The sequence below is a fragment of the Mesoplodon densirostris genome, chromosome 7 (assembly GCF_025265405.1).
Source record: "Mesoplodon densirostris isolate mMesDen1 chromosome 7, mMesDen1 primary haplotype, whole genome shotgun sequence".
NCBI lineage: Eukaryota > Metazoa > Chordata > Mammalia > Artiodactyla > Ziphiidae > Mesoplodon > Mesoplodon densirostris.
Genome location: NC_082667.1, coordinates 71,847,660 through 71,873,762, shown reverse-complemented (window position 1 = coordinate 71,873,762; position 26,103 = coordinate 71,847,660). Strand labels below are relative to the sequence as shown.

Here is a 26,103-nt window from a genome sequence, read left to right as displayed (position 1 = left end):
CAAAATAATGATACCTACCATTTACTAAGCACTGCCTGCTTTGGGCTCAGCACTGTGCCTAGTTGCTTTACAAATGTTAGCTCATTATATGCTACCAATAACTGTGAAAATAAGTTTTATTCCTACCTTGTATGCAATGACAATAATACCTAAATATCTAGCATTTACTAAGTACAATTATCCCATTTAATGTATGTGGAAATGTATTTCTCTAGATTCCATTTTCTTTTCATTCCCTTTCCTACCAGTGATTAACTCTGCAAATTTTTTTTTTAAACGCTGTAACTTTTACGTCATGCTCTTCCTCTAGTTCTTGATGCTTACTGGGCTTTTTTTTTGTGAAGAAGGAGAGAGATATAGGAGTGATTAAGATTTTTAAGCTTCTGATGAGAACAAAGCCTAGATGCTTTATTTATTTCATACAGTTTTTTATTGGGAGAGAGAATACCCATACACAGACAGATAAGGTGAATGCAAGACTACTGGTGGACTGTGGCCAATAATGTTGGCTTAAAACTCTCAGTTCCGATTTAAAGAGCTATAAAAGCATTTTCTTTTTATAAACTTTTAGGTGTTTATTATTTTCAATCTAAGATTTGCTTTTTCTCCTTCAAAATGGACCTAACTCTCCTACCAGTTAGCCAACTTCTCTGTAATGTGAAATAATTCTTGTGTAAGTGTTTCTGTAACAAACTTGTCTTCTTGTTAAAAAAAAGAAAAAACAAATCATTTTTAAATGCCACATGAAAAATGTGTGTGACTATGTGCTAAAGTATCAGGGGTAAGTGTAAGAAATAGAAAGAGGTTTCTGTAACTTTGACAGATGTGTAGACAGAAAAAAACCAAACAATTTTCCTCAAACCCCAGCACACAAAAATATTCAGATTGGCTAACTTTCTGACACTGATTTAGATATTTTATATATTTTCTGGTGAATAATTAACATGAATATTGAAGCTAATTTCTCTACTGTTTCTAAATTTAGGGATGATGGGGTTCTTTTTTGATGTACAAATATTTTAGGCTGTGGGAAGAGGGTTGCTAATATAAGTGCCAATTAAAAGAAAAACTTTACCATCCTTATAATTAATAATTGAGTCTGAACTATTTTAAATGAAGGGTGTAAATGAGTAAAAAGTTGAAGTGTTCCTTTTAAAATTAAGTTTTTGTACCACTTTGGCTGCTTTTTAGTTAAAAAAGAAAAAGGTCGAATCTGCAATTTCAGGTTAGTTCCTTTGATAATTACCTCTATGTTTAGTATTTTTTAAAGCAGAGATAGTTAATATATTTTATTTGTCCATCTCAGCCTCATATACTGTCATTCTGAGTTTGGGATTTTTCTCCAATGACATGCAAAGAAACATGTTCTAATGGTTTTATTTTATTTTGTTTTTCTAGGAGTCAGAGAATAGTAAGTTATGTTCCCTATATTCCTTCCGAAATACCTCTACCTCACCACATAAGCCTGACGAAGGGAGTCGGGACCGCGAGATAATGACCAGTGTTACTTTTGGAACCCCAGAACGCCGCAAAGGGAGCCTTGCCGATGTGGTGGACACACTGAAACAGAAGAAGCTTGAGGAAATGACTCGGACTGAACAAGAGGGTATGTGTGGACTTAACTGTTGGGCTTTATTCTTTTAAAGATTCCAGGCTTAAAAAAAAAATGAGTGGGATTTTTAAGGGCCAGAGAAGTGCATAATTGGCACTAGCAAGGAAAAAGTTATTCAGAGGTTACCATGGTGATGGCAGATTGTGATCCATTACAAGTGTTAAGCAGATAGCTCCATTTCTCTACAACTTTGTGCATTTTACTTGGCTCTTATAATAACAAATCAAGGTTTTAAACTGACTATAAGCCTTGCTCTGGAAAAGGGAGTACAGATATTTTCCTAGCCGCAACTTTATTTTTCATTTTTTCTCCCTTATTTCCTCTTGATGGATAGTGTTTTATTATGAAAATATAAACTGTTTAAAGAGAAAAAGACCCCTAATTTATTTCTCCTTATTTTTATAAATATTATAAATTTATAAATATTATTATTTTACCTCCAAATGTTGCAGAATTGAGAGCTGAGGGTTTCTAATACTATTAAAGCTAAATGTTTAAGGGAGGAGTTCTTTGACACATGACATCTACTGAAACATCCATCTTCTCTACTCTCTCTACAAGAGTCCACTTAGGTTAACCTAGGTCCTAAAAAGTAGATGAAAGAATACTCTCTAATAATATGTTTAAATTAAATAAATCAACTCTGAGTGATTGCTATACTATGTATATTCTTTCATTTTTTTATGTACAGATTTTAGACTTTAAAATGTAGGATAATTAATGGCTCTGGATTACTGCTTACATTGTAAGTTAAATTTAAACCTCTGTGGTACTATAGGGAAATAGGGATTTGATATAAGGGAATTTTTCATGTAAGTTAATTTTATTCCTTTAAGGGCTCAGAAGTTTAAAAATTTCAAATTAATTTTTGTGATGTGTCCACCCCATCAGCAATCTTTGTGGAAGCTTCTAAAATGTATTACATGCTTCCCTATCTTACTAATCAGATTATATGGCACAAAATGTAAACTTTTTTGTTGACTCAGGGTCATGATGCAGTAGAATATGAACTCCAATACCTATCTAACAATCATGTGACCCTGGGTAAGTTCTTCAATCTCCCTGAACCACAAAATTTAAAGTTTGGTATGGTAGTAACCTGACTTCTTAACTCAAACATTTTGAGAATTAACTATAATAATTAATGTGTCTTATGAACTGTAAATTACATACATTTGAGGTATTGTGATGATAATTATCATAAATGTCAATTACTTTACCATGCTATAATGTAATGATGCCCCCAGAGATCTTTGAGATAATTAGGACAGTTGGCTTTATGGTTATTTCTCTGCAATTATGAAACTTTAGAGTTGCTGTAGCTGCTTGATTTAGATATCTTTTTTGGAGTGCGTGTGTGTGTGTGTGTGTATATGTGTGTGTTTTGGTTTCTCTTCCTTTAATATCAGGTTTCACACTGTTAATTCTTACCTAGTTGTGGATATTTTCTAATTTGCTTCTTATATTCATCTGTCAATTATGAAATTAGATGATCATAACATTCTGGACTATATTTAAAATATGAACAAACATTTCTGGGTGAGTTGCTAAGAGATTCTGGGCAATATACTTGCCCTTCAGTACATGAACTTCATGCTGACTCTTCTGGCTGCTCAGAGACTTTATATTCCTCATTCATGGCTATTCTAGAATAACTGAGGCTGCCAGATCAATAAACTCTGAATAAATGAGACTGCTAGGTTACATTTAATTGTGATTCACCAAAAAGATTGTTTTAGCTCTATAAGAAAGTGGTTTCAACATACTTTAGAGGGCTCTGTTGTGTAAAAATAAAGAAATTGATTTGTGATGATTTTTTAGGGGGAGGGGTCTAGACTGCTAGGGAATTTAAAATCATCCTTCTCTTGAAAGTAATGATTAGTGTTTTCTTCTTCATTATTGTGTGTTATAGATTTGATACAAGAGAGGCATTTGTAAGATGAGACCTCTCATTTAAGAGTCCTTTGTCATTATATTCCTACTATTGAAGAATGTTTTTTATGTACTCTACAGAACTTTGTTTTCTACAGTACATATATTTTAGGCATCGGAAATTCAAGCATTTTAAGTGCATATCAATGTGTATAATACATTAAGTACAAATAGAAATGATAAAAAGTGTGCTTATCAAACAGATTCCAAAAATCTGGGAGGAATGCTGAATATAATGTATGAAAGAAACAAAAAGTCAAGAGTTTTTGACAAACTGAAAATATAAACTTAAAACTAACCCATCAAGATAAAATTTAATAGGTCTTATTGTCAAGTCCAGAGGCTGTGACCAAAATTCCTATCTGCACAAGTAATTACTGAAGGAAATTTAAATAGCAGACACATGATTTAAAAAAAAATCCAACATATGAGTGTTAGGTGACAGAGAGTGCAATGGGGTCAGTGCAGTGAATACTGCCAAAAAATTGCCAGCGCTATCCCAGTCAGCATTACTAGAATTACAGTATGTAGGATTCAAGAGGTTTCAGTCCCACTGAACTTCCTGCTCAAAAGAATGCACCTGAAGTATTGTGTTGAGAATTACTACACTTTAAGGGGAACTCAGAAGCGTTGGGATATTCTCAGAGGAGAACAAATGACATGCTAACAGACACAGAATTATATAATAAGAGGAATAATTAAAGAAACTAGTAATATTATCATTATACTCTCATAAAATATTATATATCATTGAAATTATAACAAGACCAGCTGTCTAACAGTGTAGCTGTCCATGTAAGGAAAGACTTTCTTTGAAAGATAATAAATTATCTTTGGAGGTATGCAGCAATTTTAATTGCAATTTTAAAAGGTTATTTTAGACGAGGGGTAATTGGTCTTTTTCTGCCAAGACTGTGAATTTTTATGAACAGTATGCTTATACAGTGTTCTATAGTTCATGGTATATTTTTTATAGCCCTAATCAAGAACTACATAGTATGATTATTTTTCTACAAGTTTTCTTCTTATTTTGCAAGGTGCTATATTAGAACTGAGGGATTCTTACTTTCTTTCTTTTTTTGGCTGTGGATCCCTTTGGTGGCTTGGCAACGCCTACAGGTCCATTCTTATTTTAAATGCATAAAGTAAAATCCATGGAATTATGAGAAAATGAATTATATTAAAATGTTAAATAATTTAAAATTTTTGTGATATGGTATGAAGTACTACTTTACTAATGCATTAAACACAAGATCTAATGGAGGGACTAAAAATACAATTTTGAAGTAGTGATAAGTATAAAAGATATTTTGAGATATCTTCAACAAGTACAATGTGATATAAAAATATATTGTTATTTTATTGGTTACAATGTCACAGATATTATGAATTTATGGTTTGTTGCCTGCATCAATAATTTAAAAAATGCAAATTTTCAGTTAAAAAAATTGGTGAAAATGAATTTTTTCCATCCAAGTTCACAGACTTCCTGAATTCTACGGATAGACTCCTGGGGTCTGTGGACCCTAGGTTAAGAACCACTATGCTACATGATATTGCACACCTATCATGAATAAAACAATAGTCTCTAAATTTAAAGAGTTCATATTCTAGTAAAAGGTGTAAAACATATACAAAATGAACTCTAATTCATATTTAGTATGTGATAAGTTCCATGAGAGCTACATAGATAAAATGTTATAGGAGTTTACAAGATAGATTGTGCCTGCCTAGGAAACCATGGAGAGATTCAATAGGAAAATGAGTCTTAACTGTTCTTGGAGAATGAAAGGTTATATAAGTAAGTAGAAATGGAAGGGAGGGACATTTCAGTCAAAAGGAACAGGCAGAGAGCTTTAAAACAGCCTTCAGGTTCTACTTTAAAGTATGTGAAAATGCATATAGGGTATAAGACTGAAAAGGTAGGTTCTGTTCATCACAGTGGCCCTTAAATTCTTGGCTAAGAAGCTCAAACTTTATATTGAAAGTTATGGAGGAACCACTGACTGTTTTTTAGCACAGTAAGTTGATGGATTAGAGCTTTCCTCCAGGAAAGTTAATCTGGCAGCACTGTATTGGATGTATGGGAGCACAGAGAGACATTAAGGAAATTGTTTCAGGCTAGAGATAATGAGGGCCTGAACTAAAGCAGGAGAAACAAGAAAGGAAGAAGGGGTGCATATGGAAAAGATATTCGGAGATAGAATTGTTAGAACCTGACAATTAAAGTGAGGAGATCAATAGAGAGGAGTGGTTTAAAGGTAGCTCAGAGTGAATAGGAGGATGGTATAACAGTTAATGAGAAAGTAGACAACGTGTTTTGGAGATGGGAGTAATGAGGATTTCTATTTTTTATTTTGAGTTTGATGCCTAATTTTAATCATTTGCTTGGAGCAATAGAACAGAACAGTGTGATGGGAGAATAGAAATCATTATAGAAAAGGTCATTAATAAGCTTCTGATAGATTTCTGATTCTATAATATTATAATTATATTCTAGGTCTAAGGAGGTATAATAGCTCCACCAATATTTGCCTGGCTTTGACTTTTTAAAGCCCCATCTCCTCATCTGGGATGTCCTTTATCCCATGGGATGTATAAAAGCTTTCAAATGCATTACTCATCTCTCCCTCACTTCTACTTCCTGGTTTGAAGACCATACTTCATAAGTGACAAGCTTGTGTGTTTGACATAATAAATGACCTTTCCTGAGTCATTCTTGTCCTGGAGAATGTTTTGACTCTATCAGACTAAATACCTCCCCCTTCATTTCCCCTCTTATACAGTAACTGATCTATAAAAAGTATATTTATTATGGTCTATTTTAAAACAGTATCTACTTGATAAAACAAAAACTCTCCATTCGGTAATAGGAAAGTTATTCTCTTACAAGTAGATTCTTTGATTAACCAAATAATTGTCCAGTATTTTACCTGCCATTCTCTCAAGAAATGTCCTCTCCAGAGCAGTGATTTGACTGGATTGCTGAAACACTGATGAACAAAGGTGTTCTGTCTGAAGTGCCTCCGCTGAAAGTAAGATTTGTGGGAAAATAGGCAAGGCTTCTGTTTTGTTCTAAATTTAATCCTGATTTTTTCTGCCATAGATAGATAGGTTGGTAGGTAGGTAGATAGATAGAGAGGTGTGCAGATGCATGGAAAAATGGATAGATGGATAGAATGAATGAATATCAGAATCTACCTTTTAAAACACTGTTGATATTTGTGGGGATAGTGTGTAGAAAGACTTTGATTAATAAATTCAGTTTTAGATGGTTCTAAGATAAAAATCCTTCAGCTGGGATTAAATGATGAATTTTAGTTATCCTTGTATCACCCATCTTGTTGCCAATGTAGCTGGGCTGTAGCATAAGCGACAGTTGTCAGAAAATGAATACTTTAAAAAGGACTTCTATATCTAAATACATATATTTAATCAGAGAGTCCTTTGGCTTCTGAAAATAAGTTGTCTAATGAGAATTTCATTTGAGCAGCTGCGACTGAGGAGGTCAACAGGCATTGCCTAGGAGAATATGGCCCAGCTGGTTAAATCTGGTTGTTGTCGTGATTTAAATGGTCAAGTGCTGCTTGTAATCCAGGACCGTCTGTTTGTAAAGGGAAGAGTGAGTGCTTCAGCATAATGTACAGCTGTTTTAATCTCTCTTTAATAATAGTGCTTCAGCCACTATCATGTCTTGTGTATCATACTACTAAGTATATGATCCCAGGCTGGGTGAACTGGTTTGGGTCAGGTTCTGGAGTCATGTGAGATTGCAGAGAAAGGGATACATTGATATAAACCTCAACTCTAACAATATAAGATTTTCTTTCTGACTTTTTGCTCTTTTAAAAGACTTATTTTTTTGTTAATAATTATTGTGATCAAGAGGGAGTGATGAAGCTTGTAGTTAGAAATATTAGAATAAATGTGTTCTCTTCGATAGAGGCCAAAAACTTAATGGAAAGTATGCAGAGTTTAGGTACAGTTTCATAGGATGTATGTTGATCAGAAATTAGAGTATTTGTCCAGTGGAATTGTGTGCTTCAAGATATGATAATGAAAGTATGTGGATTCATTTGACTGTGTATGTAGAGAAAGGGCAGGAGCATTTGAGCTTTGGATTCCTGGTGGGATAGGCTTTCCAATGGATTATGCAGCTGTTACCCAGCACAAGAATGAACACGTGTTTATGTATCTGATGGATTATTATCATTATTCACATCTCTAAACAATAATTTGGATTTCTACATATATTTTCACTGAATTATATTTAGTAAGCATATATGTTGGTATGTGTTGCTCATCTGATAGCTTTTGCCTGTGTGGTATAGTTTAAGCAATGGGAGAACTCATTTTTGAAAGCCATATGTTTTTTGAGTAAGCTAGATCTGGGTTTGAATATAAGTTCTAATATTTGGCGAGGCAGTATAGTGTACTGATTAAGAGTGTGGGCGCTGGTGCTATGCTGCCTGAGTTTGAATCTCAGTTCAACATTTGCCAGGTGGATGATACTGGGCACCTCTCTGTGTTTTCTCAGCCAAATATTGAACATAATTATAGAGCTATCATGAAGAGATCAAGATTTAGTTAATGCAACTAAAACATTTAGAACATTACCAGCACATAGTAAGTGCTCAATATATGTAGCCAACATTATTTCTTAGTCTTGGACAAATTATTTCATCCTTTTGTGCTTCCGTTTCCTGATCTGTAAAACTGGATAAATGATGTCTACCTTGCAGGGCTGTGTGAAAATTTGAAAGATTATATATACATAAAACACATAGCTTCTATAATTGTAATTTACTATTACTATTACTGTTATAACTACTATTACTGTTATTATTTGAAGGAACATTTTGTAGAGAGAAATATTACAGGAATCTCATCCTGCACCACAGACAGAATCGTAGGAAATGTCCCATGGTGTTAGGATTTAGCATTTGGCAGCAATGATGTACTTGTTTTCTGGAAGAGCAATCCAGCTTAACTCTCCTTTCAGGCTCTTTGGAAAAGCTGACACTAAAGTTTTCCCACTGGAAGCCAATCTTCCCTGCTGAGAAATATGTGGAATATGATGCTGTCAGTGAGAGAGGTTGGTAAAGCCTTAGATGAGGTTTTAAGATACTATCCAGTTAAGAGCACTGTGTTCCTATTAAAGAAAAAAAATCTATTAAGAGGCTATGCTAAAAAAAATGTAAACGTTTAACATTCATACCATGCTAGAGCATCAAAAGAATCTTTTAAGGCAAAATTTATGGATATTAGGTTTTTGCCTCTGTTCTGATTGAAGCTTATATTGGTGAAGTATTTAGAGTATCCGAGATCCAAACCTTTCTTTATATTTCTCATTCATGGGAGAAGGTTTTGGATTTTTGCATAAAAAACGCATTAAGTATTCATCATGAAACCCCCAGAGTTATTATTTCAAGTAAGTTGGAAATTTCAGGTCATTTAAATGCTGAAGTTACCTAAGACCACTCATACTCCAGAAGAAGCAATCAGGTATTCAGAGCAATGCTGATGTGACTTCATTTTAATTCATTTTTTCTTCTCTTTAAAATATATCTTTACTCCCTTATAATGTTTGTGTCCTTACTCCTATTTTAAAGAATTTTTATCATAGTCATAGCAAATACTAACCTAGTGCCAGATAGTTTAAATAAACATATTTCTGCAAGTATTACACAATTAGGGATTAAAATGAGGAGCTAGAACTACTGGTTTTTGAATTATGGAAAAAAATAATGTTTCTTATGTTTCTGTGTTAAATATATTTGCTTTCTAATTCTTTAGAAACTGATCATCCTCTCATATAACTTTATAAAGGATGTAATTAGCCTGAATCCTGTGAACCCTAGACATTCTGGACAAATCTTAATTATTTCAATTTGCTGTTGTTTTGCAACTCCCATTTACAGTGTTGGCAATGTCCTAGTTGGTTGAATCCTCTTCTCAACTTCATTTTGTGTGTCTCTGCCTTGAAAAGTTACTTCAAATTTCTTGGCCCATTTCTATCTCTTCAGACTTAAAGATTCTTAAAGTTTTTTCTCTATGAATGTTAAGAACAGATGTAGGCAATTGCTTCTGATTTTTCCTCTTACTGACCTGGGAAGCAAGGTGTTCCTTGGCATTTTGTTAAGAGGATGCAGCTTCCTCTCCATGATTTGATGAAGTTAAGTCATGTTCTCATACAATTTTTGAATCTGTTAAGTTGGAGAAGACCATTAACATTTTGCATTTTTTCCACTGAAAATCATTAGATAGACTTCTTCCAGATTTATTCTGGGATTCTCAGAAGTAATAGGGGGCAGTTTTTAAATCTGTACATTTTTCTTGTACAATATATGTGTAAAATCCAAAGAAAAAATGAATAGAAAAGGAAGTTGCAAACTTAAATATGTGTTTATTATGTAATATTTGATTATATATAAGGCATAAAAATAAAACAAACACCTGTGAATTCATTATCCAACTTAAAAAATGTTTTCTTCACCTATTCAATCCCTTTGCCAGAACTTTGTGTTTAGAATCTTCCTTTTGTATATGTCCCTAAATAATATATTGTTTAGTTTTGTTTCAGAACTTTATAAAAATGGCATTACACTGTAACCTTCTATGACTTGCTCTTTATACTCATAATTATATTTCAAGATCCATTTTGCTGTGTGCAGCTGTAGTTCATTTTTACTTTTGTATAATATTTCACACACTCTCCCATAGAATGCTGTATAGGAGTATACTCTCCTGTTTACTGTCTCTGGACATTTGCATTATTTCCAGTTTTCTGCTAGTACAAACAGTGATGGTATGAACATTCTTGCACCTGTCTTCTGATACACATGTGCATGAGCTTCTTCTTTAGGGTGTATTCCCAGGAGTGGAACTGCTGTTGACAAATTTTGTATTATTTTTTCCACTCTGTTGGAAAACATTACACAAAGAAGTTGGGGCTGCAGTGTGTGTGTGTGTGTGTGTGTGTGTGTGTGTGTTTAATGTGTGTGTGTTATAATTTCCAAAAGGCTTAACTGTCTATACCTTTTGGTTCCACCTTCCTCAAAATGTCTAGCCCAGGTTTCCTTTTATCACTGAGCATTTCAGAAGCTTACAAGAGCCTTTGATGGACGCTTCACTGCAATTTTTCTTTTTGTTGTCTCATAATAAAATGTCTTCAGCCCTTCTTTTAAGTATGAGCACAAGTGTATTGTCATTCTCCCTCTGGACTATGATTACTAAGTTTGTTAGGAAATACACTTTTTTTCCCCTTTTGATTCCTTTTATTGACGTTTCCACCTCTGTGTGGTTTTTGAATTAAAGTAGTTCCTGATCTCTAACCTTATCATGTTCATGATCATTTTTTCCTTAAATACCTACTTCAAATTCAAAATTAACCAGCAAACGCTGTTGATTATTGCCGCTGCTCTAACCATTCATATAGGAATAGATATATTTTTCTAGCCAAACAGTTGGCTTATTAGCTGGAAATCTTCACCTGTTTCTTAAAATGTTTTATCTGGGAATCCTTTCAGATGCAGACTGGCCTGAATTTGATGTGCATTCTTTTTTTTTTTTTTTTCTTTTTGCGGTATGCGGGCCTCTCACTGTTGTGGCCTCTCCCGTTGCGGAGCACAGGCTCCGGACGCGCAGGCCCAGCAGCCATGGCTCACAGGCCCAGCCGCTCCGTGGCATATGGGATCCTCCCAGACCGGGGCACGAACCCGTATCCCCTGCATCGGCAGGCGGACTCTTAACCACTGCGCCACCAGGGAGGCCCTGATGTGCATTCTTGCTTGACTCTGGTAACTTTATGGGTAATACCTAATAATTAATTAATTAGTTAATTAATTGATTGATCTTAGCACTGGTTTCTTAATTTAGAAAATGAGGACATTGGTTGAGCATTAAGGGCCAAATTCTAAAATTCTATGTGCTTTGATTTTCTTTTAGAGTTTGTATCTAAAGTTCAGCATCCTCTATCTGTAATTTTCTTTTTCAAACTGTTTTCAGAGTAAATAAGTCATCTGAACCAATATCATGATTCTTTTTCTCTTAATATGGCTGAAATTGTCCTTTACTATTTCCAGTCTCTTTTTTTCTGACATTAGAATCTTTATAAAAATAGAGATAAAAGCTGCCATCAAGTTTTGATGTCTGAAAAAGTCATTGTCCAATGAAGTACTTACAGACAAAGCCATGGATAATTGGCTCAGAAAATGCTATACATGATTTGAAAGATTGGCAAACGGAGGGCGAGTTTATTACGGTGTGATGATCCAGAAGAAGGCAAAGGTCAATAATTCTACCTTTTGGTAGAGCTGTTGTAAAGGGGATTTGGGCCTTATAGAGAATTCACGGCCGTATTTATTAGCCATATGAGGCTATGGGTTTACTGCTGAATAACTGTGACACTTAGACCTATCATAGCTTTCTTAATGTATGTCTTGAGGGTTTAAGTATAACTGAGGAGCCATCACTTAGAGGCCAGACAAGTACACTCACAATGAAGTCACAGAATATAGGCCATCCCCTAGCATTGGGAGGCAGAAGTTAGAGGCCTATGGCCTGTGGACTTCTCTAATTGCTCTCATGTAGTGAATTGAAATGAGTAAATACAAATAGAGGGTTAAAATAAGTGGAGATATAATGAAGAATAACTATGAAAAATGACAAAGTATTGAATTATTTGCAAGAACTATGGTACCAGCAATAACAGTGGTAGAATTACTTTGCTACTAATGTATGATTTTTAAATGAAGGCAACCTATAGTCAACAGGCAGTTTTTAGAGTGGCTAACAAACTGTGTGCACTAGGATTCCATTCCACTCCAAAATGCAGTGGAACTTAGCTTAACCTGGAATTTTGTAGCAGATCCTTCAGAAATACCTCTAATCTTGTACGTCTTACTCCTGTCACAGGTGTGGAAGAGATGGGAAATTTAAGAATTAATGCGTAAGCAACATGTTTTTTTGGAGCAATCTCCCTTTGTTTCCAGGTAGAAAAGGGAGACTGGGGAAAACTACCTTATGTACCTAATGTACAAAGTCCTAAAAACTACTCTTTGATCTTTTTGATAATGTTTAACAATATTTATATAGTGACAGTGTCATTTTGGAATACAGAGGATAGCAGAAAATTAATGTTGTTTGCTTATAAATATTATTGTCACCAAACTCACGTGCACAAAAACTCAAGTATTAATTTTATTTCTCCATTAGTAATTTTAATTTAACTCTTAATCCCCCATTCTCACTAATAGAAGGAAGTCTGGTCTCACTTCCAGATAAACTCAGTTACTTCAGGATTTAACTTCAGTCAGTAGAAGTATGCCCCTTTCTTCATGGTTTTTTCTGATATTCAGAGGGTTTAGGCATTTTACTGGCATTGGAACTTTGGTATTTGGCCAGTGATCATCAAACTCTATTAATCTTGGAAATAAAATTCATTGCTTAAAATCCAAACATTGGGGCCTCCCTGGTGGCGCAAGTGGTTGAGAGTCCGCCTGCCGATGCAGGGGATACGGGTTCGTGCCCCGGTCTGGGAGGATCCCATATGCCGCGGAGCGGCTGGGCCCGTGAGCCATGGCCGCTGAGCCTGCGCGTCCGGAGCCTGCGCGTCCGGAGCCTGTGCTCCGCAACGGGGGAGGCCACAACAGTGAGAGGCCCGCATACCGCAAAAAAAAAAAAAAAAAAAAAAAATCCAAACATTGTACTCTGGCTTTCAAAACTCATCTTAAACTTACTTTTTTTTCTCAGGCCACTCCAGCTACTGGACCTTTTTTTTTTTTTTTTTTTTTTTAGCTCAAGCATGTCTTAATTCCTTTGCACTTGCTCTTCCCTGTATATAGAATTATTTTTCTTTAGATCTATGTAGGTTGGTTTCTTTTTATTTTATTTACTTTTTACTTTTTCTTTCTTTCTTTCTTTTGAATACATTTCTTAGATATGCTCTGTTTATTTAAAACAATAGTAAAAACTTACTGTCTCTGTCTCTCATTGTCTCTAGCTACTCCACCATTTATTCACTTTGTAGTCAGTATTAGCTTCAGATGTTAGGTGTATTCTTGATACCTGATGGAGACTAACTTCTTTGAATTTTTTTTCTAATACTTATTATCTCCCACATATGCTGTGCTTTTTCTTTTTGCTTTGATGTGACTGTAATTTGGACATTTCTTACTCATATTAGGGCCACTACACATCATAAGAATTTGATTCCTAGGGTTCTTTTGTAATCTTTCTCTAGTGAGCATTCTGATTAAGAAACTTGAAGATGTAACAATCTCATGGCAAACTTTCTTATCTAAAGAGTCAGCACTGTGTTAAGTTGAATTAGTTATTTAGTCCAACATAGTTCATGCTCAGCCATTATCCCTACCCAGAATAACCTTTTATCTCTCCTCTTCTTATCTAAGTTTTCCATCTATCCATTTTACAATACATAAAATCCAGATCACATCTTGTCTTCTACTGATGACTGTAGCCCTCATGACTTCCTCTTTGTCTAAAATTTGTGGAGTCTTAAAAAAAGTCAAACTCGTAGAAATAGGGAGTAGAAAGTTGGTTGTCAGGGTCTGGGGATGGGTGGGGGAGACAGAGAGAGGTTGGTAAAAGGGTACAAACTTTCAGTTATAAGATGAATAAGGTCTGAGGATATAATGTATAACATGGTGGCTATATTTGATAACATTATATTGTTTAATTGAAAATTTCTAAGATTAGCAAATCTTAGCAGAGTAGAATTTAAATGGGATGAGGTGATGGATGGATGTGTTAATGAACTCCGTGGGGGGGGAATCGTTTCACAATGTATCTATATATCAAATCATCACGTTGTATACTTTTAAATATCTTACAATTTTCTTTGTCCATTATACCTCAGTAAAGCTGAAAAAAACCCATATACCACTCCATTTATCAATAGATTATAACTCTATATTTGCTATTTTTTAAATTGAGATTTTTTAATTGGGTTAATTATAGATTCACATGCAGTTGTAAGAAAAAATAGAGAGAGATCCAGTGTACACTTTGACCATTTTCCCCCAGTGATAACATTTTGCAAAACTGCCACATACTGTCACAACCAGGTTATTAACATTGATACAATCCACAGATCTTATTCATATTTCTCCAGTTTTAATTGTTCTCAGTTGTTGTGGATATGTGTATTAGGTTCTCTACAATTTTGTCACCTGTAAATCACCTATATAGATTCATGTATTCACTACCACAATCAAATTATGCTCTTTTATAACCATACCTACCTCTCTTCTACTCCAACACCCCTTACCAAATGCCTGTCAACATTAATACGCTCTTCATTTCTAATATTTTGTCATTTCAAATATGTTATATAAATGGATTTGTACAGTACCTATTTTTTTGGAATTGGCTTTAAGAAAAAAAAAACAGCATAATTCCCTGGAGATTCATCCAAGTTGTTGTATGTATCAGTAGTTCATACTATTTTTTAATTGCTGAGCAGTATTCAGTGGTATGTATAACATGTATGTATCACAGTTTATTTAACCGTTCACCAGCTGAAGGACGTCAAATCCAAATCAAACATCCAGTTTTTGGCTATTACAAGTAAAGTTGCTATGAACACTTGTGTACAGGTTTTTGTGTGAACATAAATTTTTATTTTTCTGGGATTCATGGCCAGGGGTACAATCGCTGGGTTGTACGGTAATTGATGTTTAGTATTATAAGAAACTGCCAAACTATATTTCAGAATAACTGTACATTTTACATTCCCACTAGCAACGTATAAGTGATCTAGTTTCTCTGCATCTTTGTCAGCGTTTGGTTTTGTCATGTTTATTTTAGCCATTCTGATAGGTGTATAGCAAAATCTCATTGTGGCTTTAAATTGTATTTCTTTTATGGCTAATGATGTTGAGCATTATGTCATGTGCTTGTTTACCATCTCTATATCCTTTTTGGTGAAATGTCTATTTGTGTCTTTCGCCTATGTTTTTTTACTGTTGAGTTGTGAGAGTTCTTTATTATTCTGTTTACTAGTTCTATGTTGAATGTGTGATTTGCAAATATTTTCTCCCAGTCTGTAGCTTGTATTTCCATCTTCTTTACTATAGGGTTTAACAGAGCAAAAGTTTATAAATTTGAAGAGGGCCAATTGAGCAATTTTTAATTTTATGGATCATGCTTTTTGTGCCAAGTCTAATAATACTTTGCCTAGCCCTATATTATAAACATTTTCTCCTATTTTTTTGCTAAAAGATTTATAGTTTTATATTTTACATTTAAGTCTATAATCAATTTAGGGTCAATTTTTGTATCATGTGTGAGGTTTAGGTCACTTTTTTGTACAAGGCGTGACATTTAGTTTTCATTTTTTGACCTAGCAAGGTCATAGGATGCAAGATCAACTCATAAAAATCAATGGCATTCCTAAATATTAGCAATGCACATATGAAAACCAAAATTTTAAACCCAATGCTATATACTATTGCTCCAAATAAAATGAAAAATCTAGGTACACTTAACAAAACATGTACAGGATCTGTTGCTGAAATTACAAAATGCTGGTCAGTGAAATCAAAGAAGACTTAAATAAATGGCAAGACATCCTGGTCATGGGTCAGAAGACTCATAGGACTGGTAAAGTTGTCAATTTTTCTCCAAATGATCTATATGTTTAATGCAATTCCTATCAAAATCTCGGCAAGACTTTTATGCACATAGACAAGCTTATTCTAAAATTTATATAGAAAGGGATAGGCCCTAGAACAGCTAAGTTAATCTTGAAAAAGAATAATAAAATGTTAGGAATCACTCTACTCAATATTAAAGCTTACTATAGCTACAATAATCAAAACAATGTGGTTTTGGCAGAGAAATAGATACATTGATCAATGGAATATAATAGAGGACCCACAAATAAAACCACCAAATTATGCTCAACTGATTTTTGACAAAGAAGAAAAGTATTATTTGCTATTTACATTTATGGATCTTGCCTCCCAAGAAGATTTTAATTTTTGAGGACACAGACCATAGACCATATCTTTAGTCTATCTTCAGACACCTAGTATAGATCTTAGCATATAATATGCATTAACCTAAAAATCTGTTGATTTATAAAAGATTTCAGAGAGACGAATATTATTATGGCTCAGAGAGGAATAGATTCAATTTTTAGGGAATGCCCCTTTAGTTAAACAAAGAAAAATATACATATTTAAATGCACACATATGAATGCTCAGTATTTCCATAGGCATTTATTAAGCTCTTTCATCTGGTAGTGTGGTGGGTGAGGAGAGGTGAAAGTGGAGAAAGAGTGAGAGAAGATGAATACAGAGATGAATAGATATTGGGTTTTAGTAACCCTCAGTTTAGTGGGAGAAACACATGCACATAGAGTAATTATATTATAGTAAGTGCTATAGCAGAAGGAGCTATAAAATGCTGGAGTACAGAAGAGGGAACTATCATTTTGTCTAGAAGATTTAGGAAAGGATTTATAGGCATTTGAGCTGGATTTTTGATTAATTATAAGCTATTCATAGTGAACAAGAGACATAATAGAATCCCAGATAGAATAGCACGTATAAGTTTTCAGTGATGTGATTAAACCTGTGAGTGTGGTGAATTCAAGAGGTTTGGTGTAGTTAGGATAGGAGACGTGACTAAAAAAAATGGATTGAAGCCATTGTAAAGAGTTTGAATTTTATCTTTTGGGTAGTAGGGAGCAGTAGAGAGCTACTTAAAGTAGGAGGATGAGTGACATAATTGTATACATTTCTTAGAAATGTAACTTTGGTAGCATTTTGACTCTCAGTTGGAAAGAGACAAAGCCAAATGCAGGAAAATCTGTTAGTAGGCTATTTTAATGGGCCACACATGTACTGATAAGAGTCTAAACAGCTAAGGCATTGGCAAGGGTTAGGGAGGAAGAATCAGCTTTTAGATATATACTTGAGGTTGCTAGTTAGGTGTGAGGTGTGAGGTTGGGGAGAGAGTCAAAGATGATTGAAGTATCCTGGTAGAGAGAATCAATAGTGAGGCTATTAAGATGGTGAATATAGATAGATGAGAAGGTTTAGGGAGAAGGTTTGGGTTTAGGCATACTGAGTTTGAGCATTCTATGAAGGTGGATATACCTGGCTGACAAATGTAAGACTGACTATCTTGGAGACTAGGAGAGAGCTCCCTTTCTTATCATTGTTATGGATTTAATCTCCTTTTTCTTAGAGAACTCATTGAGATTAGTCATTGTTGCTTTCAGGTGGCATCATATTTGCTACATAGTGGAAGCTCTATAATCTAACATTCTGTTTATGTAAAAGAAGAGGATCGACTATAGGCCAATATGGGTCATGTGTGTCTTATGTGTTCAGGTAAATTTAATTAATCCTTTAGCCCAGTGTTTCAAATTGTCAGTAGTGCGGTTGTTACTGGGAACTTGTTAGAAATGTGAATTCTTGGGCCTCACCCCTTACATACTGAATCAGAAACCCTGGGATGGGGCCCAGCAACCTGTGTTTTAACAAGCTCTCCAGGTGCTCCTGATGCACACAAAAGATTGAAATTATGGAATAACACCTATACTATACTGTGCTGTACTATACTACACTGGACTATACTGTACTAAATTCGAAGCCATATAATATGTTACCATGAAATCATCTTGCAACTGGGCAACATATTTTCAGCCATCCTTATGACCAACAATTGTCTAACAAGTCATAAAATAATGGATAAATTGATTTGATTAAGAAGTAGGGTGAAAGTACAAGCCACAGGCTATATATGGCAAGGGGTGTAGCTATTACCTTCTCATTTTATTACTCTTTCTTTAAATCTTATTTCATTTAAGTTTGTATCTCCAAGTAGCTAGAAAATAAAATTTATGTGGTATCATGAAGAAAAATGAAATTCAGGACTACTTTAGTGGTTTAGCGACTAGGTAGGGTGATGGTGTTAGGGGCTCTAGTTAAAGAAGAAAAGCTGTTGAGAGAAAAGAAAAGTTACTGTGTGGTTTCAAATGTATTCATCTGGATTCAGATTTTATTTCAGTTTCTTACCTTGATCAAAGGTGAGCACTCAGGTCATAGAATATGACTTCCCTTATCTGAGGGTGCTTAATAGATATTGTTGGATGATGAACCAAATTTAATACAGAAAACAAAGCCCACAGTGTTTGGGCTTAAGAAGGTTAACATTTAATTGCCAAACAAAATCATGTATTCTTGTTAGACATGTAGATCTAGAAGTGTCGAGGTGGCCAGCGCATAAGTGAATTTCCTAGTTGCTTAGGTGAACAACCTCAGGTTTCTTTGGTGATGAACTTTAGTTTTCCTTAGCCTGGCTTGCTCTGCCATTCCTGCTGTTTTGCAACAGGGCTTAAAAGTGCTTTAAGTGCTTGTGACCGTGATAATGAATGAAAATGTCTTTCCAGCACTGAGAGGATTGCATTAGACTGAATAGTCACCTCACTTGTAAAAGCACTATTAGAGTGGGGCAGCGGTAAGTAAGGATAACGATTTGTGTCCACTGCTTATTTACTGAAAATTGTCAATGTATTATTTATTGAGAGCTCTCCAGACAGTGCTTGTCAGAATAAAAATGTCAGCTCTGAGCAAAATGTTATAATACATAATAAAAATGCTAGGTATGCATTTTAGGGAGACAACTAATTAGACCTGCTTTTTCTTAAGGAGGGGGAAGTAAAAATGTCTAATACTGTGGATTTTCTCCATTTATATAAGTCCTTTTCTACACCGCCCCCCCTCAGCTCAGTATTTGGTTTAGAAACTTACCATGCCTGAGCAATAATTTGAACAACTATGTACTGTTGCCATTAGACACCCCAAGTAGTGAGGAGACTGGCTAAAGGAGGAAGGGCCTGGCTTGCAACCCCACAGTGAGCAGCTGCCCTCACCTCTGTGTTCTGTCTGGAATTGGAAGATGTCACTTGCTCCCTGAGCAGTGCTTGTGGAAAACTGCCTCCAGTGTAAACAGCATGAAATTATTAGGCTTATTCCTCAGCCGTGCTAATTAACCCCAAACAAATTTCACATTAAGGAAACAGAATTCAATCAATGTAAATGTTATTGCTGTGTATTACTGTAAGCAATAATATAGTGGCTAAAATAATTAATTATTTTGGATTTTTTTTAAAGAAAGTATTTTTTATGGTGTTGCAAAATATTTTGCAAAAGGATTATTTCCCTTTTCTTCAGCCTTTCCTGGCATAGAATATAAAAGACCCGTCTGGTAAAGCATGGGTGATATGCAGTTGTTTTTCACGGGAAGGGAAAAAAGTATTTTGGAATGAGTGCTCCAGGTTTGCTTAGTCTAATATATTTTCATTGGTGATACATATACAGATTTTGTCTCCTTCTACCTATGGTAGTTCACCCCTTATCGGAGCAATTTCCTATCATTTTTCCTGTCATCACCAGTGATGATGATGGTGGTGGTGGGCATGATAAAAAAAGACTGATGGTTAAATACACTCCACTTCTGAGGGGAAAAAAATGAAATGCCATTTTATTGCATTTCAGGTTTTGGGAAGCAATTGCCAATAAAGATTTTTCCTGTTTTTTGTTTTTAATCTGGGTTTACATAGGAAGTCAACTTATCCTCTTGAAGATAATTTTCTTAAATTTTTTTGGAAAACAACCAGATTTGTAAATAATTGCTTGATTGTGCCTGTGATAACTTTGAATAAAATTTATCATTATCATCATCTTCATCATCTTCAAATACCTTTAAAGACATGAAGTACAGAAGCCAGATGACATGTAATTTTATTTTTCATGCAGTAAAATGCACATTTGATTAATATGGAATTATTTATCAGTTAAGCGATAGCATGTTCTATGGTGTATGAAACACAAATACGATTTATATTGAAATTATTCTGAGATATAATATATCCTTTAACCAATATATACTGACAAGTGCTAAATTAACTTTGAAATTTAATTTAACAAAATGAGTAACATAAAAAACAAAATGTTACTTTTTGCAGATTTAACACAAACCATTTCTTTGTAATTTTACTGTCTTCTAGTAAATGTCAGTCTCTGTCCTTCTCAATCCTCAATTAGTTCAGTATCCTATTTCATGGCCATTCTTTAATTCCTTACTTTTCTCTATTAAAACTCTATCTTCATTTTGGCAGGAGTATTTAAACTTTTCATTATAACTTACATGCATAATAAGCAGATTGTACTAACTATTTACAGTGATGCCAGAACTAATAACGAGAACATAAGTGTTCCAAGGAATAGCTGGAGCATGCTACTAAAAAAATAAAAAATAATAAAAATGTTTTTTATAATGTAGTTGAGAAGAAATTAAAATCTTGTGGGAGAGTTGTTTTAAAATAACATCTGAATGTACATTTATTTGATTTTATTTTTTGGTTTCAACTGATTTCTTTCATATGGTTGCTTATATTTTGGTCTATTTCTTTAATGTCTACAGCTAGGGAGTGATTTTCTTTCTGACTTCTTTGGACATTTATTTTCACCTTTCCAAATAGAAAACCTTGGATTTTTATTTATTTGCATACTTAGGAAGCTGATAATGTACCAAAGGTTATAAGACACTATATTCAATAATTTTAAAATTACATAAAATTTAGACAATGAAGAATTTGTATTGAACATTTCTGTATATTTCAGATGTTTGTTTCTGAGTATATTTAAAGCAAAAGCTTTAAATGATATGCAAGCTATAGCAAAGACTATGGCATGGTTAAATATGATAGCTGGCACTTGGGTAGCCCTCTGGCAGTCAGGACGTTTAGAAGATATTAAGCTGTACAATTTCTATGATTAATATTCCTGGATTTTAAAGTTACACTATAATACCAAACTAAAAAAATGCGATAAAATTCTAGAATAAGCATCTTAGAGAAACCTGTATTAGTATATGTTAAAATGAGATGCGAAGGGTTTGCATCCAGTACTTTATTCCCTCTGAGACTGTAATTGACAAACTGCAGTAATCATGCTTTTATGTGTTTTTCTCCTTCTACTGAATTCGTTTTTAAAAATGAAAGTAAAAAAGGTAAAAAGAGGCTCCAGAATTTTGAAACCAAGTGGTCCTGAAGTGATGGGAAAATAGCCAAGGTGTCACAGCTAATTTCTGACCCTGTTTTATGAGTTCTGCTGTTCCTTATTCCCCCTGTCAGCCTGGGAATCCCTGAGGCTGTGCAAACTGGCCGAACTTCACTCAATTCCAGTTTTATATCCCCTTTTAATAATGTTGAGTCTATTCTGTCCAACTTTGATTCAGACAACCTGCTTGTCTTGAAAAAGTGATATATTTAATCAGTGACTCTGTCTCCAGCATAGCTCCCACTGCGTGTGACTAGAGCTGAGAGTAGTGCAGTGGTCTGTCACTTCTGTTTGAATGGGTAATGTGGAGCCCATCAGCTGAAAAGACAGGAGCTGGAACTGCTTGTTAGGACACATGATCAAAAGCCACTCTCTGCTTTCTGCCAATCAAACCTCATGTCGCCTTGTGGGGCAGACATTAGATAGATTTTTTTTCTGCCTTACTCTGTGGGCACTTTGCCAGTTTGACATGTGAACTGTTACAAAAAGATAGCAGAGTTTCGACCGCTTGCTGACTGCTTTAAAATATTACTGAACACTTGTTGTCAAAATGAAATTTTCATAATACTGTATAATGATAAATGCTTTGAAGTATTATTATTCAGTGTCTTTATCTTGTAATTTGTGGATTTGTTGTTGTTTTTGCTAGGGCAGAAGAAACAATAGACAATAGCTTCTTGGGTGAAAGTAAGGGAGACAAAACCCTGTAAATCGATTCAATTGCAAAGCCAACACAACTGTATGACCGATAGTTTTGAATAAGATGATAATTGCTTTGTGAAAATACCATTAGTGAATTAAATGTTATTTTGCATTCTCTCTCCTCTGCTTTAAAAATTATTTACTTCTAAGTCAGGAAAGGAAAGTGGTTTATTTTGAAATTTAATTCAGGATTTTATTCCCTCTGCTTATTGAGAAGATGGACAGATTTCTAAATTCAAAGACATTCTCTGATTTGCAGCTGTCCTGATGGATATATTTATTCTGTTTTTTCTTTTTGTCATCCTCTGAAGAGTCCCCCATTATATCACAATCTTATCTTTGTACCCATAGCAACCCTGTATTGATGGTGGCATGACCTAACTTCTAGGCTTTTTAAGAGAAGAATGAGTACCTAAGTACTTTTGACTTACAGGGCATTTCCTGCAATTTCCAAACGCCCAGATAACTGTTCTAATGCTGTTAAATCTTAGTTGGTGCTTTGATATCTCCAAACTTGCCACTTGGTACTTGCTATTTCTTCTCTAATGATCATTTTAAAAGGAGTTAAACATTTTCACCAAAACATACCATGGCAATCTAGTGGAACTCATTTAAACAGTGAGCTACACATAAACAGCTGCTCCTTCAATAAGCCATTCTTTATAATACCCTTATTACCTTCTAGTGTCTCAAATTCTGATTAGTCAACAGTGCTGATTGCTGCACAGCATTCCGTTGCCCATCTTCCTTCTGCTCAGCTGCTCATGTCTTAGTTGTTATTTGATTACAACACAACTTGTGCATTGTTTCTCCAAGTTGCTCTTCATATTGTGTCTTAAAAACTCTGAATTATCCAGGGAAACTGCAGTGGTGTGAGAGGGACTTTCTTTACGCACATTAAAAATGTCTGAATAAAGCATGGTACAAAATATATAACTATGGAACACTTATATTGGAAAGAATATTAGTGACTTAAAACTCAGTATTTATGGTCAAATTAAGAAACAGATTAAGTATGTGGAAGTATTTTTAAAAACATTATAGTGCTTTGCAAATATAAAGAGTTATAAAATTGTTATATTATGGTTATTAAAATTCAGTCAGATATAAAGTTCTGGAAGAGGTAATTATGTATGTAGAACTTCACAGGAAGGGCCTAAACTAAAGGACCTTCATCTTTGCCCCAAGACTAGATAATTTTAGTCCAATTGCTGTGCATCACCAGTGATGCCCCACTAAATAGGACCGCCTGTTTGTAGTTTAAGTTATGATGAAATAAGAAGGGTGGGAAAAATCTCTATAATGAAGTTTGAATTTCAGCTCTTCCTTTGTTGTGACCCCCTGGAATTTACTCTTGGTGAGTAGGAAATGCTGACATACTAGAAATGCAACCCCTGTAAAGGCCCTAAATCTGTCATTGTGCTCTGGAGTCGGCTCTGAAAATAGCAAAACTCTTTTGGTAAATTAAAATCGGTGTGAATGGGAACAGATGTTGACACGCTTTGTCTTTAGGGATGCCAGTTAAGAGGAGAGGGTCAGCGAGGTTAGATGTAGGAAATACAGTAAGTGTGCAAACTTGTGGTATAAAGGGAGTTCTGTTTGGGGATGCTAGTCAATAGAATTGTATTTATCTTTGGCAGTCCAGATAAGAGTTATACATACATTACTTTATCTAGAGGAAAAATGAAGGAGATGGTATTTATTTCTGGGAGGGCTATAACTTTTTGATGTTCCCTTGTGGTTGTTTTTTCTTTATCAAACTGCATTGGCTATAAACTGTCTCAAGCTACTATTAGGTTTTACTTTCCGATGTCATTTTGGCATAGCTTCCTAAAGTATTTGTTGAACTCTAATGCTACAGTAGAGTCTTTGTACTGATATTTGTCAAGAACAATGAAAATGGTTTATGTTCTAAAAATGTACAATTTATCAAATAGCTTGTATAGTCAATTTAAATAAGTCTCATAGAAGTTTCAGCCTTGATTTGAAAAAATAGCATAGGATGAATTTATTTATAAGAACCTTAATAGTTTCTCTCAATTCCTTTTCATTTTAGATTACCTTATAATTTTCTAAATCTACATGAACAATAATGATCAATTTTGTCAGTATTATTCACACCTTTTATTAATTTAACATAGATGAATAAATGTGAATGTTGTGAAGAGTTGATTGGGAATAGATTTTAAATCTGACAGTTAGATTACAGGGTACCTAAGAAAAAATGGCTCTTTCACTAGGTACCTAGTAATTTAATTCTTGTTTGAAATTATTATAATTTATTACAGTGTGTGGGTCCTAATGAATGTCTACTATTAAATGAAAAGGAGAAATTGAAATTAAGATTATGAAATTCTTTTAACTCATATCTTAAAATCCTCTTAAACAATTCAGAAGACATTAATAAGCTATGTGGGTTTCTTTCCATATTCTGTAATGGCAAATAAAAACATTTTTTTCAGCATTTAAAGATTCTAAAAAATGTTGAATGCCATTAAACCTCAAAGCCTGCAATCTTGGAATTTTATAAAATGGTAGTAGCCATTATAACAGTATTAAAATCGGCAACTCCATTTAAATATTTATTTGGATTATAAACAGACTTTTCTAGCACTTGAGTTTTCCAGAAATGACTGGGTTTCCCTCGTGTTAAATATTTAATGTAGGACAATCTGAGATTTCATAGACTTGTAAACTATACCAGATTAACATTTAAAAATTTTCAAATACCAGGGAGACTTTAAACGTGTGAGTAAAAATTTATAAATAAAATAAAGATGTCCAAATGCCCATAGGCATTGGAAGTTGTCACTTATTCCTAAATTAAAACCTGTCATGTACACAAAATGAAAATTAGGTCTTTGAAAAATAATAATTCCTGGGCAAAAGCAATGAACATACAACAATTTTTCTATCCTGATAGATTATCTGAAGTGTCCTTTGAAAGGCCCATTTAGTATCTCACCTGGGAAGAATCCCCTCATAAATTTGACCATGCTTCTTTGACAATTGTTTAAAAAAGAAAATCAGATTGATTGCCCCTTTGAATTTTACACTCTTATTATGCTTACCTAAAAATCCTAAAGTTTTGTTTCCTAATTTCTAGAGCTTTTCTTCTTTATTGAGGCTGCTATAGTGCATGTATAAGCTAGTAATTAGTTTATATGTAGAGAAAGAAAAGAAATTAAGCAAGTTGGTGATACGTTTACATTTAACTGCAGAGAGTAACCCTGCTTTAGGTTTTTGACAGCCTCAGAGCAATGCTAGTAGCATAGGAGATATAGAGCATTCCATCTCTCACTGTGATGACCCCCCCTTACAAATTCTGGATATAAGAAATAAATTGTAACTTCTTCAGGGAGTGGCTATTGGGTAGATTTTTGTTTGTCATAGGATTTTCACAGGATTTCCTTTGAGGCTGTGGAGCTTTGCCCTTAGGCCTGTAAGACTCAGCTCAATTCTTCTCCTTTGTCATAAAATTCTCCATCTCCCTCCCTCCACTTCTACTCCCACTTAAGGATATACTGCCAAAAGAATATAGTGAGAGGGCCAGCTGTTTCTAGATGGGAAGGTGATTTGTTGCCTCTGATAATCTGATCATTGAGTTCAAGTTAGCTCAGGAATCTGAAAGAAATAAAGGACAGAAATGAGTAGGGAAATACTTTCTTAGTAATGATTACTGATCTCTTTTTTAAAATGTTTACAGTAGTTGTTAAGTAAGGAAATAATTGGATGGAAATAATTGGATAGAATTTACT

General features: G+C 34.3%; 1 protein-coding gene across 4 annotated transcripts in view; it reads left to right on the top strand.

The window, feature by feature from the left end:
* SOX6 (SRY-box transcription factor 6) overlaps window positions 1-26,103 on the top strand; it is a 636,653-nt gene that overhangs the window by 277,693 nt on the left and 332,857 nt on the right. For all 4 annotated transcript variants that reach the window (XM_060103234.1, XM_060103233.1, XM_060103231.1 and 1 more), the window contains exon 5: window positions 1,399-1,606. In XM_060103234.1, the coding sequence (XP_059959217.1) occupies window positions 1,399-1,606 (208 nt within the window). The remainder of the gene's footprint in view (window positions 1-1,398; window positions 1,607-26,103) is intronic.